General features: G+C 45.4%; 1 protein-coding gene and 1 long non-coding RNA gene across 5 annotated transcripts in view; one reads left to right on the forward strand and one right to left on the reverse strand.

Annotated features, from left to right (window-relative positions):
- The window catches only part of BICRA (BRD4 interacting chromatin remodeling complex associated protein), a 46272-nt gene that overhangs the window by 13343 nt on the left and 16981 nt on the right, over nt 1-15948 (forward strand). For all 4 annotated transcript variants that reach the window (XM_069943357.1, XM_069943356.1, XM_069943358.1 and 1 more), the window contains 3 exons: nt 10899-10944; nt 14414-14456; nt 15059-15124. In XM_069943357.1, the coding sequence (XP_069799458.1) occupies nt 10904-10944; nt 14414-14456; nt 15059-15124 (150 nt within the window). In that variant the 5' untranslated portion in view covers nt 10899-10903. The remainder of the gene's footprint in view (nt 1-10898; nt 10945-14413; nt 14457-15058; nt 15125-15948) is intronic.
- LOC138766047 (uncharacterized) overlaps nt 1-15948 on the reverse strand; it is a 75788-nt gene that overhangs the window by 3091 nt on the left and 56749 nt on the right. The gene's annotated exons all lie outside the window — the stretch shown is intronic.

A 15948-nucleotide genomic window follows, 5' to 3' on the forward strand; every position in this document is an offset into this window, starting at 1 on the left:
TGTAATAGGTCATCAGACAAGTCTCCTTCCATCCCCATAAGATGTGTTATCCAGAGCCGTCCTCCTGCTGCCATGACTGCCAGACTGTCGGCATAAATCATACTTCCAGACTTTCTACCTTTACAGTATAGGCCGTGCACCCATAATAAAGCTATTGGATGTATGACAGAGCCCCCATTACCAGCCACTGTGTTCTGTCTCTTCCCTTGGCTGATGATCAGTGGGCCAGTCATGGCCGCAAGGTACTGGCGCGTGCCCCCGCTGGCTGTACAGTGGCCGGTGTGCACTTATACTTGCCACAAAATCCTTGCCGGGGAGTTTAGTAGAAAGGCCTGCTTCTGCTGGCTTCTCCTCATATGTATCATAAATCCATTTACATGTTCGGGACGTACAGAACTACACTTGGCGCAGGTCACACCTGTTTTGTACACTACTTGTATACTCCGCAGCCAATCCATCACGATCGCTCCTTATAACCACAGTCTATCCGTAGCGGCCCTGCTATCACTTCCTCACACGTAGTGAATTATTACACGTACACCTGATAACCTGGTATCTACTGTCATCTCCTCTTGGATTGTAAACAAGTCAATGTGTTCTTCATATACTTAGATGTAACAGAGCTGGGTTTGTCATTTGGCACAGCTCACTTGTAAACCTACTGTATCTTTATTGTTATGTCAGTATAGTTCAATCCTATAGTGAAACATAGTAAAGATTTCCCTTTGCTGTCAGTTCATGGAAACATTTGGAAACCGTGTCATAGTTGTCGCAGCTGCCAGTTCGGTACACAGTGTCCAGTGTTCATTCTTCAGTGATAAAACCCACTTGAACTATAGACGTATTAGAGCGTAGCCCCGTCTAGTGAGGTAGGGGCCTGCAGGGAGACTGAGGTGCTGACGGTAGGCCTCTATCTCTGGTTTATTGGCTGTAATCCCAGTCTGTCTCCTCTCAGCGAGAGCAAATTGTGTCATAGGTTAAAGGGCAGCGAGTCCTAGAAAACCCTCCCTACAGATAAGGGGCTGCCTGCACTTCCCGCAGTGTCACTCCAAAGGAATCTGTTTTGTTTCATGGTGGGGGGAGACTTTGGTAGGTCTAGAGACTGTAGCTGAGATGGTGAAGAGGGCAGAATATCACTCTGTGAGAGTGGACATCTGTGCAGACCTATACAAGAAATACGAGACTGGGCCATAGACCATTAGAAGGGGAGACAGGACTGGGCCATAGACCTTTTTAGACGGGATTTAAGACTAGGCCATAGACCTATAGAAGGAAAGACAGACCTGGGCCACACACCTTTTAGAAGTGATATGAGACTGGGCCATAGATCTATAGAAGGGATAAGAGACCAGGCCATGGACCTTTAGAAAAGATACAAAACTGGGCCATAGGTCTCTAAAAGAGGTACCAGATTGGGCCATAGACCTATAGAAGAGATACCAGACTGAGCCATAGGGTCCTATTACACGGAACGATTTTAACGACTAGCGATAAACGATCCCAAACGAGATTGTTTATAGTTAACCTGAAATTGTTCTCCATATTACACAGAACGATGGTCGTTAGTTACGATCGTTACTATGATCGTTTATTCTTTCTGATTCCAGCAAAACAGTGAACAATATGCAATTACCCTGAACCATTAGTGAACAAATGCTGAACTTGAGCTAACGAATGTGGAATTACAGCAAATGACTAGCGAATGATTAACGATAATTTTAGGTTCAGATCTAAATCCATGACATACGAACGATTTTTCGATCGTTGCCTGCCATTACACAGAACGATTATCGTATAAATTTGAACGATATAATGATTTTTCGCACGATAACTGTCCCATGTAATAGGGCCCATAGACCTATAGAAGAGATACCAGACTGGGCCATGGACCTATAGAAGAGATACCAGACTGGGCCATGGACCTATAGAAGAGATACCAGACTGGGCCATGGACCTATAGAAGAGATACCAGACTGGGCCATGGACCTATAGAAGAGATACCAGACTGGGCCATGGACCTATAGAAGGGGGGACTAGACATAAACATAGCAATGACTCACAATCCTACTCATGCAGGTCTATAGGATTGGTGACTCACATTTCCCAATCCTGCAAAAAAAAGTGCTCAGCTGAGAACCAACATTTCCCCTTCCTCTAGTAAGGGGCCTATATGGGATTGTCAGTGGGTGGAAGATCTATTAAAAAAACACAAACTGAAATATTAAAAATATTAATTCAGTCAGTCTTTATAGTAAGATTCTCTTTGTTGCCCATAGCAACCTGTCACAGCTCGGCTTTCATTTTACCAGAGCAATGTGGGAAATTAAAGGTGACGCTGATTGGTTGTTATGGGCAACAAAGCGAATATTCTTATAAGACAAAGATAACTCTCCCCCAACATTTTATGCAATTTGTGTGTATATATAAATATTTATACAACACATTGCATAAAATAAACTTCAACTCTTATCATGCCTCATTTGTTGAAAGAACGCCCCGCAGAGGAACCATATGATATGATATGATATGATATACAGATCTATAGGGACTCCATGTGCCGCCATTATGTTCACACTTTTTGGCAGACCTCCTGAGAATCCCCCTGGTGTGTCGGGCTGAGGGTTGCTACAGTCGAATAGGTTCACTAGCTACTCGGGCGCATTTTGTGCCTTTTGCATTGAACTGTATGTTTTACTCTGACAAAAGAAATAATGCAATTTCAGTGTCTAAGGGTGGTACTACACGGGCCGATGGGGGCCCGATAATACCTGTAAACGAGCAGCGATCTGCTAGATCATCGCTCGTTTACTGGACCTATTACACGGCCCGATAATCGTTAAACAAGGGCTGCAGGGACATCGTTACCGATGTCCTTGCAGCCTTTGTTTAAACTGTATACATACCTAATCCATGGTCCAGGGTTCCTCCTCTTAACTTCTCCCAGGGTTCGCGCACTTCAGCTTCACAGCGGCTTGTCTCTGCTGACAGGCCGCTCGGCCAATCACTGGCTGCGGCGGATCCGGCCTGTGATTGGCCGAGGGGCCTGTCAGCTGACACAGGCCGCTGAGAAGCCGGAGCGCACGGGACCCGGTAAGAAGAAGCTCTGAGGAAGAGGAACCCTGGACCATGGATTAGGTATGTATTCTTCTTTGCTAATCGTCAGCGTCGGCCGCGCACCGCTATTACACGTAGCGGTGCACGGTCGCGCCCGACGATTATAGGTCTGAATGATCAGCTGATGACAACGATCATCGGCTGATCGTTCTCTTTAGTACACGGAACGATAATCGGCCGAATCGGGCCGATTATCGTTCCGTGTAATAGTACCCTAAGAAAATTAAGTAACGAATGAAAAATAGGCTCTAACCTTTCATTGGGGGAATCTGTTTTCATGCAACTCTCTTGGATTTTGGAAGTGTTTATTTACAATTTTACTTGGTACATAAGATGGATATATCTGTAGGCCCCCATCCATTCAAGAGTATCCATTAGGCCTCTGCCTGACACTTATTTACACAGAGGCCTTTTTTCTGCTTTGTGAAATAGTGTGAAATAGTGCAACAGACTGCGCTGTTCTGCAGAGAGTTAAGGGGGTACTCCAGCCCAACAGTAAAATCTAATGTTTTTAATTTTGTTTTTACCGGGCAAGAATTCCCCTTTAGGCTTTCGCATTAGTGAAAAGTCACTCTTTTGGCCTCCCTTTGGTGAACAGAGGCCTATGGATACATTTGACATATGCGCTGGGAGCTTTACCCCAATGTTTTGTCCATTCTTGCTGTTATAGCTCATGACTGGATGAGGTGGTCCCTGTGTCGGGAAGATGAATGCCTTCCTATTAGAGTTAAGGGAATCTACAGTAAGATCTGTCAGACCCAAATCTAATGACTTGACTGTCGAGGCGTTCTGCTTTCCAAGTGTTCTGATTCCCCGGAGAAGCCTGGAGTGATACAGTCCAGAGACTCATTCCAGACTTCTCCGGGGAGTCGGAACACTTGGAAAGCAGGAAGACTTTTCCAAGACTAAATAAACCGGCATTTGGGTTTCGATGAATCTTGCCTCTGATTCTTCTACTAGATGGAAATTTTCTCATTAATGCGTTATTCACACTTCTCTATCATATTGTGGGTTTAGCAAAAATTGGGGCATGAATAAGCAGAATTTGATATAGCTATAGTCACAAGTATCCATCTTTGTGGTTTTGGACCAAAAACAGGAGATGTCATGGAGTTTCCCATAGCAACAAGTCTCCATTCCCCTCCTCTTATAGTTCTATAGAATCTGGTTGCTATGGCCATCTCCTCTGCTCCTCACCTGCCCTCCATTTTTTATTTTTAGGGTGTAGCCAGCCCTGTGAGCTTTGTGGGTTTTTTCAGGCTGGGGCCTTCATCGTCACCACCTGCCCTGTCCACAGGGATACGATGTAATGGAGAGATGACAGAAAATGTGGCAGGCAGTATAGCCAGTGGTGGTGGTCAGAGAACAGATCTGCTGTGTGGAGCTCAGTTCCCAGGGCTTCGGCTGTATGTGAGCGAGTGCGGCCTCACAACTATGTACCAGGCCAGACAGCATTCCTGTCCTGAGCCTCACACCCCCTCCCAGCCGTTAACTGTTGCGGAGCGGCCTTCAGCGCATTGCATCCTCTGCCGTTAACCTCTTTCATGCTGTGTTATAATGGATATCTGTGCTTGGCAGCCTGGGGCCTCGTTTTTGTGACACTACTACTCCCATCATACATGGACTGCTGCCTCTTGTTGTTTTACAGTGCTACACATTGCCGACCATACAGACTGTGTTGACGTATCCGTAGTAGTCTGATGTCCCCTGCAGGGGTATATAACATACACATTATGAGTCACAGTCTGACGTTTAGTCATCGCAGACAAGTACGGGAGATAATAGGACTGGGGAACAAACTCCAGTTTCTGCATCATAAATAAATACTCCAGAAGGTTCTGGGATGTCTCATATAGAATGGTGGTTCCTTTTACATTTGTGGGATAATCTGTGTATTGAACAGTTTAAAGTGAAGCTTTTGCAGAGAGAAAACGTATCATGTATATTCATATTTATGGGTCACTATTGTGCTACAAAGGTTTCAGAGTCCGATAAGACAACGCTGCGAGGCACCGACATCTGGACCAGCCCGTCATTCCCACTGACGTGTTAGATACCTTGTTCGATCCCATTGACAACACTGGGATCAGCTCTGCCTTCCGTTTTACTACCATGGAGGTAACTGAGCAGGATTTTCATTCAAGTGGGAACAGGGCCTAATACTTTGACAGCTTCCTGTTTGTTGGGCCTAGTAAAATCCGTTTCTCAGTTTGGAAAGTGAAAACTGATCTTGGATCGCTGTGGGCACAAAGGATGCATTTTGTCAGGGAAGGCTTTGAGGCCCACTGTACGTTTTCTTAAAGGAGACTTGTCACCGAGAGTTGACAAGCTGTTCCTAATGTGAATATAAAGTTGTGCTGTGTATATGAGAAAAATGTTTGGTTTCTTTCACAGTGAAGCACTGTTTAAAGTTGTTATCCGGCCTTTAAAAAAAATATTAGGCAACGTTTTTCGCCTTTTTTTTGTTAGGTACTCTATTTTGCTGCTATGCAAACATGTCATGTGACTATGTACAGCTATACACTCACCTGGGTCGGTGACGTTTCAGATTCTGATCAACTCTCTCAGTACCCAGAATACCAGATATCACTAGTAGCTGTAATAAGACAGGAGGGGGGAGTCACTGGACTTGTATTGGTCGTTTAATCGCTGAATTGCACCTCATACAGCCCCACCAGTAGGATCTGCAAAGGGAGCAGATGCATATGGTATTTTATAAGAAGGATATATAAATTGACAGGAGTCTTCTTCCCTTTTTGTGTTAATTTAAATAACCTCTTAACTGCAGCTGCATCTCCCCCCTCCCCTCCATCTGTATCTACTATTATCTGTATTGCTCCATAGCGCGTTGATGAGATTTGTAAAATCACTTGTTTGCTATGGATTTTACATGCAAAAATTCTAACGCTGTCACATCTTCACCCCTGTCCCCGACTGGTCGCTTGGCGTTTTTCTTGCCACCAAAGCAGGGGAAGTAATTGGATCTGTCAGTATTTTTTTTAATCCTTATTTCCTCTCCTTTATCGTTCTAACTGTACTACTTGCCCTCCTCCCGTCTATGTTGGCAGCCTGGCGTGTGGTATACCTAGTGGAGCTGCCGCTCTGCTGCCAGGCCTGGAATGTTTCCCTTGCAGCTGTTTGTCAGTCTGGTTTTATTAGGTCAGGTTGTGATACACGCAGCAGGGATCACTTTCATGGAAAATCAAGGAGATCAGCACCCTGTCTGTGTGTGTGTGTTGTGTTTTTTTTTTTTTTTATAATACTTGCACTGCTGATATAACATTTAAGGCAATATGAACTTATTTTTTCTTTATATTGCTCCACAATTTTGTACATACAGCTCATTTGCTGATGTATGTGTCTCCATGGTTATAAACTCCAAACAAACTTTGTGTCCTCCATATTCTCCTCTTTAAAGGGAACAAGTTGCCCGTTTTATGCTGCCCAAACCATGAGCGGCATAAAACAGATGGTGCCTGGACCCGCCGTGCCTACCTTAAATGATGCATCACCCCCCAAGAGTATATAGAAAAACACAGCACTCAATGCTGGAGGAGGAGGTCTGCTACCTGCGACTCCTTAGTACATCATAGTGTCCCAGCATTCCACTACCATGGTTTTGCGCAGAATGTGATGGGTATGTTCATACAAACCTCAGCCCCACAGCATGCCAGTTTCTTTTCTAGATTTATCATTGTGGATTTTACTCCTATGTGGTTACTGTGTAACATGGCTTTTCAGTGATATCTGCTGCACTTCAGGCTTACCCTTAGGGCATGTTCACATGACAGATTTTTCCATCCTAGCATCCGTGTTGGATCCGTGGTAGCCATCTGAGGCATGCTATCATGTTTCTGCTGGGGATTTTCCCTTTTGTGTGCTGTGATTTTGGATGTGGATTTAGCGCCATTGTGTGGGGCTTATGTATATCCTACTTACTGGAAACCACATCAATAAGATGTGTGTACACACGCGTGCACAGACATTACTCATGTACACTGATGGGAAACTGGGATGTGAACTGCCTCCCGGTGGCTTTTTTTCCCTAGTAGATAGCACTATATGGGGAGGGGGGGGGAGCTTAAAGGGGTATTCCCCTGTCAGTAGGGGATAACAAACTGTTCAGTAGACTTCTGATCTCTGGGACCTCCAATGATGCCAAGGACGGGGACAAAATTCTCTCTGGAATTAATGGTGGCCACCTGCCCACCATTCATGTGGCCACCAAACATTAAAGGGGTTATCCAGTGCTACAAAAACATGGCCACTTTCTTTCAGAGACAACACGACTCATGTCTCCAGTTAAGGTATGGTTTGCAATTAAGCTCCATTCACTTCAATGAAACTGAGCAGCAAAACCCCGACCAAGCTGGAGACAAGAGTGGGGCTGTCTCTGGAAGAAAGTGGCCATGTTTTTGTAGCGCTGGATGACCCTTTAAGTGCATTTTATCCGCATCTTTCTCCTTGTTGAAGTATAAACAAGGGTATAGAACCCAGGGAGGGAAGTGCCTAGCTGAGTACTTCTTCTTGCCAATTCTAATAATAGGAGGGGTGTCTTGGCATCCAGACCTCAACCAGTCTGTATAAGGCTAGGTTCACACCGTGTTTTTGCAATCATTTTAAAAAACACATTTTATGGAAAAAACTGATGCAATTGTGTGTCATCCGTTTGGATCCGTTTTCCATTGACTTCCAATTTAAAAAAAAAAAAAATCACGGATCAAACGGTGCCGCTGTTTTTATCTACTAGTAGTATCCTGTATCCAAGTCTTACTGCAGTAAAGCACCACATTGGTTGCCTGACAATAGGTCTTAAGTTGGCTACAAGCTTCCGTGCACTTTCCTTCAACCAGCCTTTGATGTGAAATAGGCTGTGCTGTTTTGCCATTCTCTTTGTTCCATACATTGTATACGTTAAACGGATTGCAAAAACGCAGTGTGAACCCAGCCTAATATGTCATATATGTATAATGACGGTGAGCACATACAATAGCTGTCATGTAAATGACAGGTGGCTCTTGCAGTCCCTCCATACCCATGGAAATTTAGCTCGTCGGAACGTTTGTTTTCAGAAGTGAAGGGGGGAGTGAGGTAAACTATCTTTACAGTAACCATAAGATCAGGCAGTTTAAATCCAGCATGCCTGATCCTTCTCTTGTCTTCTGTAGAAGGAGACTCAGGAGGCCCCCATACATATTAGCTAGCCAGTCCTGCCTAAATGGCTGGGTTCAGCTGACAGCTCTGATGTGTGTGAGGTGAGATTGCCTAGAGGCGGCCATATTGTGGGTATCACCAATAGACACATGAAGGCGAGTCCTCTCACCAATGCGATTATTAGGCCGGCAGATTTGTTACTCTGGGACTGCTGGCAATGTCTCCCATACATGACGTCTCTGACAGGAATTAATATTCTCGTTTCTCGTCTGTAGTGCGTGGGTGAGCGTTCTGGCTGGGCTGGATAGAGATAAGCACCCCATTCATTTCTGCTAGCACCCAGCCCCTGTCCTCCCAGTCCAGAGCCCCCCTCCCCACCAGTTCTTTCTGGTCACACTGGTTGACAATGGGAATCCTCTGCTTTGCCTTGGACTTTGCATAAAGCAGAGATGCCCTCAGGAGCGTCTGTGCGGAGTCCTCTCCTCTCCCAAAACTTATGGGACTTGCCACCCCCCCTCCTTGATAGTTTGCAGCTTGAACGGCCGCTGTGTGAGGGGAAGGAATCTGTGTCTGTGTTGGCTCTGACTGTGTAACTATCTCCGTGCCATGGGGCTCAGTGCTGCTTACACAGTGGCGGTATACAGGCCCCTGTCCCCTGCTAGGGATCCCAGATTGTGCAACCATTGTGTAATAAGGTAGTGTGAGGTCTCCGCTGTGCTGTGTGTAGGTGGCTGCTTTCTGTTTCTCTGTCCCTTCTGCTGCAGACCTATCCCTAATCCATGGCTCTCCTGTGAGTACAAAACTACGATGACGCCCAAACATGATGGGAGGAGTAGTCTTGCAACCACTGGAGAGTCACAGGTTGGGTAACGCTACAGTATGGGTCTGAATATTGCTGAAATATGGATGTGAAAAGAAGCCCCACAGAGCAGGGATGGGGAACCTTCGGCCCTCCAGCTGTAGCAAAACTACAATTCCCATCATGCCTGGACAGCCAAACCTAAAGCTTCGGCTGTCCAGGCATGATGGGAATTGTAGTTTTGCGACAGCTGGAGGGCCGACGTTTCCCCATCCCTGCCATAGAGAATAAATGGAGTGCCGACCACACACAGGCCCTTCGCTCCATTCATTCAGGGGACAATCTTCTTCCTTTTGCACATCTCCACCAATTCTCTTGTTATCCTGTGGGTAGGGAGTAGCTTTCGAGTTGGGAGTACCCCTTTAATAAAAATTATAGAAAAAAACATTGGACATTAGCTCCATTCAGACCTGTTGTCATTGCGGCCTAAATAAAGTGCACTGCTTGTCACTCTCTTAGCTCTGCTACATCTGTATGTAGTAAATCTGTAAAATCTAGCTGTCTGACCCCAGCCTGGGTATATAGGCATCCTATGGCGTCACAATCTTACGGTCCGTCAGGACAGACTGTGGCTCTTTGGTCAGTCCCGGGTGGCGGGTTGAATCTGTGTGTTGTCTCCACATGACTGTGAGCTCCATTGAGGACTGATGTGACTGATGTATAATCTGTGTCGGTGCTATATATATCACAGGAAATAGTATTTGGGGTATTCAGAGACGCTGCTGTGCAGTGTACACGGTGTACTCTCCATGTGTATTATACAGACATATGCCGCGGCTCGGTAACACAGGCTGCCTCCAGTGTGCACTGTGTATAATGCAGAGCATTGTCCCGGCTGACAGGCAGCGGGCTGACTCCTGCGGGGCTCTCCTTTGTTCGCCATGCTGGAGTACAGCTGTAGTGCACATTGCACAGCACAAAACTCTCTCTTCCGGGCTTGTAACCGAAACCTCCTTGGCCACTGTCCAGCCGTGGCCGCCAGCCAAATCTCTCATCTTCCAGTACAAAGTCACCTCTCACCTGGCAGCTCCCGGCCATCGCTTGGCCTGTGCTTTCTGATGTCACCGCCGGCTGTCCAGGGAGGTGACAATCAATCTGTAATAACATGGGCCTTACGGGAGGGCTGTCTGCGGGGTGGTGCAGGCTGCCACTGCTGGCACATCACCACAGTCATCTTGTCGGCGAGCTGTCATTTCACAATGAATGGGGATATGTGCCCCTGGCTATGCCCATCATTCAGAGACTAGGATTGTGATCTATGTATTTACATGCACCAGCCTATAGCAGGGAGAACTGTTACCGCTATCCCTCCTCATGGGGTTTCCCTTGTGATCACTGCTGACAGGCTGCAATAGTAGTGACCACAGGGATCAGATACGGTATATTTTTAGTAAATACGGTAGTAGTAGTAAAATAAACCATCATATGGAACACAAAGATTTAGCAGGGAGATGCATTGGAGCTATAGACTTCAACAAAATGATAGACTTTATTAAAAGGGTTTGTTGTGAGGACAAGGATGTTATATAGGGGGACCCTGTTCAGGAGAGGAGGGGGGGGGGGGCGCTGGGCCTGGAGCCTGGCAGCAGGTTTCCCTGCTATGAGCTATAGCCAGATCCTCAACGATCTGAAACCCTTGACATATGGTTGGTTCCAAAATATGCCTAATGTTTGTAATAAATATGTTCTGATATCATGGCCTCTTGGATTTCAGCCTACCTATGAATATTAGTTGCATTTAGTGACTTACTATTTATTTATTTTTTTACAGTTGACATGGACGATGAAGATGGCCGATGTTTGCTAGATGTAATTTGGTGAGTAGTCATGAACCTCGGTGATATTCGTGAGGGTGTGTCTTTGTCTCCGGTGTATCTACGGTGTATGGGGCTATCTATAACAACCACTGACAGATGATGTTAGGTGTGATGAGGAATTACGGCCAACCCCTTTGTTCAGGGAGAGATAAGCTGCAGCCAGAGCGCTCTGGTTGCAGGTTACCCCTCCCCATTGAAAATGCAGGAACGCTCAATTGTGCTGAATATTCCTGTGTATGGAGAGGACGGGTAGCCTTAGGGTCCATTTACACAGAAAGATTATCTGACAGATTATCTGCCAAAGATTTGAAGCCAAAGCCAGGAATGGATTTGAAAAGAGGAGAAATCTCAGGCTTTCCTTTATGACCTGATCTCTGTTTATAGTTTGTTTCTTTGGCAGATAATCTGTCATATAATTTTTCTGTGTAAATGGACCGTTAGACATAACTGGTGATTGTTTAGCCGTTGGTTATTGAAGGTGTATGGCCACCTTTAAGAGCTTTTACATGGGCATGTTACCATGCAAAAAATTGTTAAATCGTTCAGATTTAAAGTGACTCTTTACCCACAATCTAATCCCCCCCCCCCCCGCCCAAACCACTGGTACCGTCAGATGGTTGCTTTTAATCCAAGATCTGTCCTGGGGTCCGTTCAGCTGGTGATGCAGTTATTGTCCTAAAAAACTACTTTTAAACTTACAGCTCCGTGCCCTACAGGCGTGGCTTAGAATATCTGTGCCCTAACTTTGCACAACCCCTCCGTCCCTCCTCCCCACCCTCTTCATCATTAGGAATTCCACTGGAACATTCTGTATGCTGAACATTTGCACAGGTGTCTTAACGATCCAGCCCATGAGCCGGGCTGACACAGGTGAGGAATAGGAGGCAATCTGCCTGGAGCATTCCTAATGATGATGAGGGTGGGGAGGAGGGACAGAGAGGTTGTGCCTGCCTAATGCATACACAATCTAGGCCACTCCCGTTTGGCACAGGGCTGCCAGTTTAAAGGACACCTGTCACCCCCCGTGCCGGGGTGACAGGCTCCCGACCCCCTGTTAGATCCCCCTATACTTACGTGATCCCGCCGGGTCCCGCTTCCTGAGCCGGTCGGGTCACAGAGATTTCAGCGCCCGAAGCTGTCGGCGCGCGCGCTGACAGCAGAGTCAGATGCCCATAGAGAATCAATGGGGAGTCCGATGCTCCGTCATTCTCTATGGGCATCGGACTCATCTCTCAGCGCGCGCGCCGGGCGTCGGGCGCTGAAATCTCTGTGACCCGACCGGCTCAGGAAGCGGGAACCGGCGGGATCACGTAAGTATAGGGGGATCTAACAGGGGGTCGGGAGCCTGTCACCCCGGAACGGGGGCTAACAGGTCCTCTTTAAAAGTAGTTTTTTTAGGACAATAACTGCCGAACGGACCGCAGGACAGATCTTGGATTAAAAGCAGCTATCCGAAGGTACAAGCGGTTTGGGGGGTCAGATTGTGGGTACAGAGTCACTTCAATTAATAATCTTCTGGTGTAAACGCAGCAACGATCAAACTACGAACAAAATGTTGCTCGTATGTCTTTGATCGTTTCTTTGGAGCTGACCTCAAAATCTTGGTTAATCGTTCTCAAGTCAGTGTATACACCCATCGTTCACAGTATATAGATAAAGACGCAATTATGAATATTCACGGTATATACAATGGCATTAACAACTTATTGTAGCGATTTATCTTCTGGTCTAAATGCCTATCATTTAAAAAAAAAAAAAATCATCGCTTGTCGTTAACTAAACAATTGCTTAAGCGATTTATCTGTATATGTAAAAGGACCCTTTAAGAAGAACTCCGCTGTAACCCATAATACGGCAAGTGGGTCATCCAGATTGTCCTATGGCCTGTATAGCCTCACATATAAAGCAGGTGTGTTACAACACCACCACCATGGTACTAGAAACATACTAGACACTTGGTGACTCTTGTGGAATAGGCCATTCAGTATTTTTGCTGCCACCTTCTGTGTTGGATCTTATTCTTTCCAAGGTTCCAGACTGATCAATGAATTGTGACTTTTTTATCAGCCCACTTATGGCTCAGCTATGTGGATCGCCTGATCTGCTTCTCCGAATGAGGTGGGCGACTTGGATTTTAGCCATGCGATGAGTGCCAAGTCTCTTTCACATACTTAAAGGAGTATTCCTGAACATAAACATTTCTTTTATGAATGTCTATGATGGGAATACCTATTAAGAACCCCAATTCATAGTTGTATTTAGTGGAGATCTCAGAAGGCCGCTTTGCTATTTGTTTAATGGGAACCACTTTCATGCCACCTAATCCTTCAGTCATTGGGGTGGTCCCTGACAGCTTCTCCTCACCCCACTAATCTTGATTGGTAGATTTTGTCCTCTTCTGATATAGAAAGAGATCAGTCAGTCCTTCAAGGCTGGTGGAGTGCGGAGAAGCTGCCGGGGACCTCCCTGATGACTTTTGGTTCAGGCAGCATGAAAGTGATGACAGGTTCCCTTTAAGGACTGTCTATGGTGACATGCTTTTAGTTGTACTTTAGGTTCTATTAGACCTCAGTGACAGCTTGTGTAAGATCAGAGTTTTGCTACATTCTGTGATTTGCTTTAAAGGGGTACTCCGGAGACTAACACTAATAAACAATATATATTATTACAAAGTGATAAAACTTTATTAAAGCAGTGTATTAAAAAATACATTTGTAGTCTCCGGAGTACCCCTTTAGTGCTCTATTGTTCTGCACCTCTGCAGATCTGTCTTGATCACCTCCGACAGATACCAGATACTCCACAGCTCATGACTATGGACATAATCAGGAGAAGTATTCATCCTATGGATGGCAGCATAAACATATTGACCGACAACAAGGAGAGATCTGGAAAATGAGAGGAAATTTATTTATTATATGGTGGTTTATAATGTGTTATATAATGATTACGCTTTATTTGTACGGAGCTGTAAAGCCCCTTAATTCTCTGTCATCTCCTGGCATAATGCCCGGCTTAGGCAGGGTTCACACCATGATTTGTGCCTCCAAGACACAAATATGTCAGGAAACTGTTAAAGTGACATGGCGATGTATCCCTGCCCAGATGGGCACTGGCCTCATTCATTTCACTATGCCATTTTCACAGTTTCCTGGCATATCCGTGCCTCAGATGTACAAACTGCAGTGTGAACAGGCCCTTATATAGCGCATACAGCAGGGCAGAACATCTTCCAACTGGTCATTCTTTACTTATAGTGCACTATATGCTCCAAGATGGCTGACCTCTCTGGGATTTTTGTGACTAGATGTTGTTCCTGTTGGTGACAGTCGGTGACAACCCTGTCCATTAATAAAGAAAACTGATAATTTTTATAAGAACCAAAGCACCTGGTGTGTGTTGACCGAACCTATTGTGGCTCCCCCACTGTCAACTACTGATATTAATGTGTGGTTTTTGCTTCTTACAGCGACCCCCAAGCTCTGAATGACTTTTTGCATGGATCAGATAAGGTGAGTGCCCACATGAATGATGGAGAAAGTAACTCTTTGGCTTTACTTATGCAAAGAAGTTTATGGCGCTGTAAACACACATACATGTAGTACTGTGTGCTTATGATTCTACAGAAAAGAACACTATACCTTTTTTAGGTAGTTATTTATCTTCTTTTATCCATGTGAGTTAGGCCCCCCTACGCACCTTCAACCTCTCTCCCATCTTGGTACCATATCTCTGGATTGATATCAGTGAGAACAGTGTAATGCTTCATTTCCCCTGCGGAGGCACTGCAGGAGAATAAAACCCTTGCTATTAGGTTGTCAGTCAGATTGAGGGTAATTTCACACGTACCGTATGACAGCCGATTTGATGGTGCAGATCAGCAGCAGATTTGGTCAAAATAACTGAACACAGCATCAAACCTGCTGCGGATCCTGTACATGTTAATGCACCCTAAAGCTGATAAAATTTAACAGGGACCAACTGTGTGCAGTGCATGTAACTAGGATGTATTGCTGTGATTTGTAGTGCCACAGTAGGAAACAGCCATTGGTTTTATATATGACTTGTGTTTTGTCAGTAATATCCTATAAATATTTTCTTGTAATCCTTCTAGATTGATGGAGATGATCTGCTGGATAACACGGGAGATGCAGCAAGTGCCTTCTTCGTGGGCACTGGGGTAAATGGCTTTAACTTACCTCTCAGTGATTCAGTGCACATATTACACAATCTGTGTTATAGGTTTGTCCAAGACTAGGAAAAAAAGTACTGAAAAAGCGCCACTCTTGTCAATGGGCTTTTTTTTTGGCATTGCATTGGTTATGTTATTTTCTAATCCTTTAAAGTGGTGGGGGTTTTACCAATTGGACTCCAACTGATCACAATAATGAGTGTCAGTGCTTATGCTTGTCCACCCACTTGTTTTGGGACTAGCAAAAATAGCTGGGCACTGTACCTGGCAATTTTGGACATTCTCATAGAGAGCGAATGGAGTAGTCAAGCATACAAGGGGTCACATCATTAAAAGGGTACTCCGGGCTGGGGTTATTTTTATTGTATGGCCAGGGAAGGGGTGAAAATGGAGGTCGTCAGTCACTAACCTCCCCGGTTCCAGCGCCGGGTCCCGGATGGCAGCGCCCCGTTCTCCTGTCTCACTGCCGCTTCCTGGTCTGAGCTCCAGCTTGAGACATGACGTTTTAAGTAGGGCTGGGCGATAATGGCCTAAATGAATATCGCGATTTATCGTACATGTAGCCGCGGTAACGATAAATTGAACGATAATTATGACACGCCCCTTTTAAAAGCCACACCCCTTTTGAAAACCCCATTTTCCGATGGTAATACAAACGTGGATTTATTCCATATAACTAAGCAAACTTCACAAGTAGTACACAACGTTTTGGCGTCTCCTACACCATTTTCAAGTGCCACTTGAAAATGGCGTAGGAGACGGCGAAACATCGTATATTACTTGTAAAGTTTGCTGCACATTGTTATATGTAA

The sequence above is a fragment of the Dendropsophus ebraccatus genome, chromosome 10 (assembly GCF_027789765.1).
Source record: "Dendropsophus ebraccatus isolate aDenEbr1 chromosome 10, aDenEbr1.pat, whole genome shotgun sequence".
Taxonomy (NCBI): domain Eukaryota; kingdom Metazoa; phylum Chordata; class Amphibia; order Anura; family Hylidae; genus Dendropsophus; species Dendropsophus ebraccatus.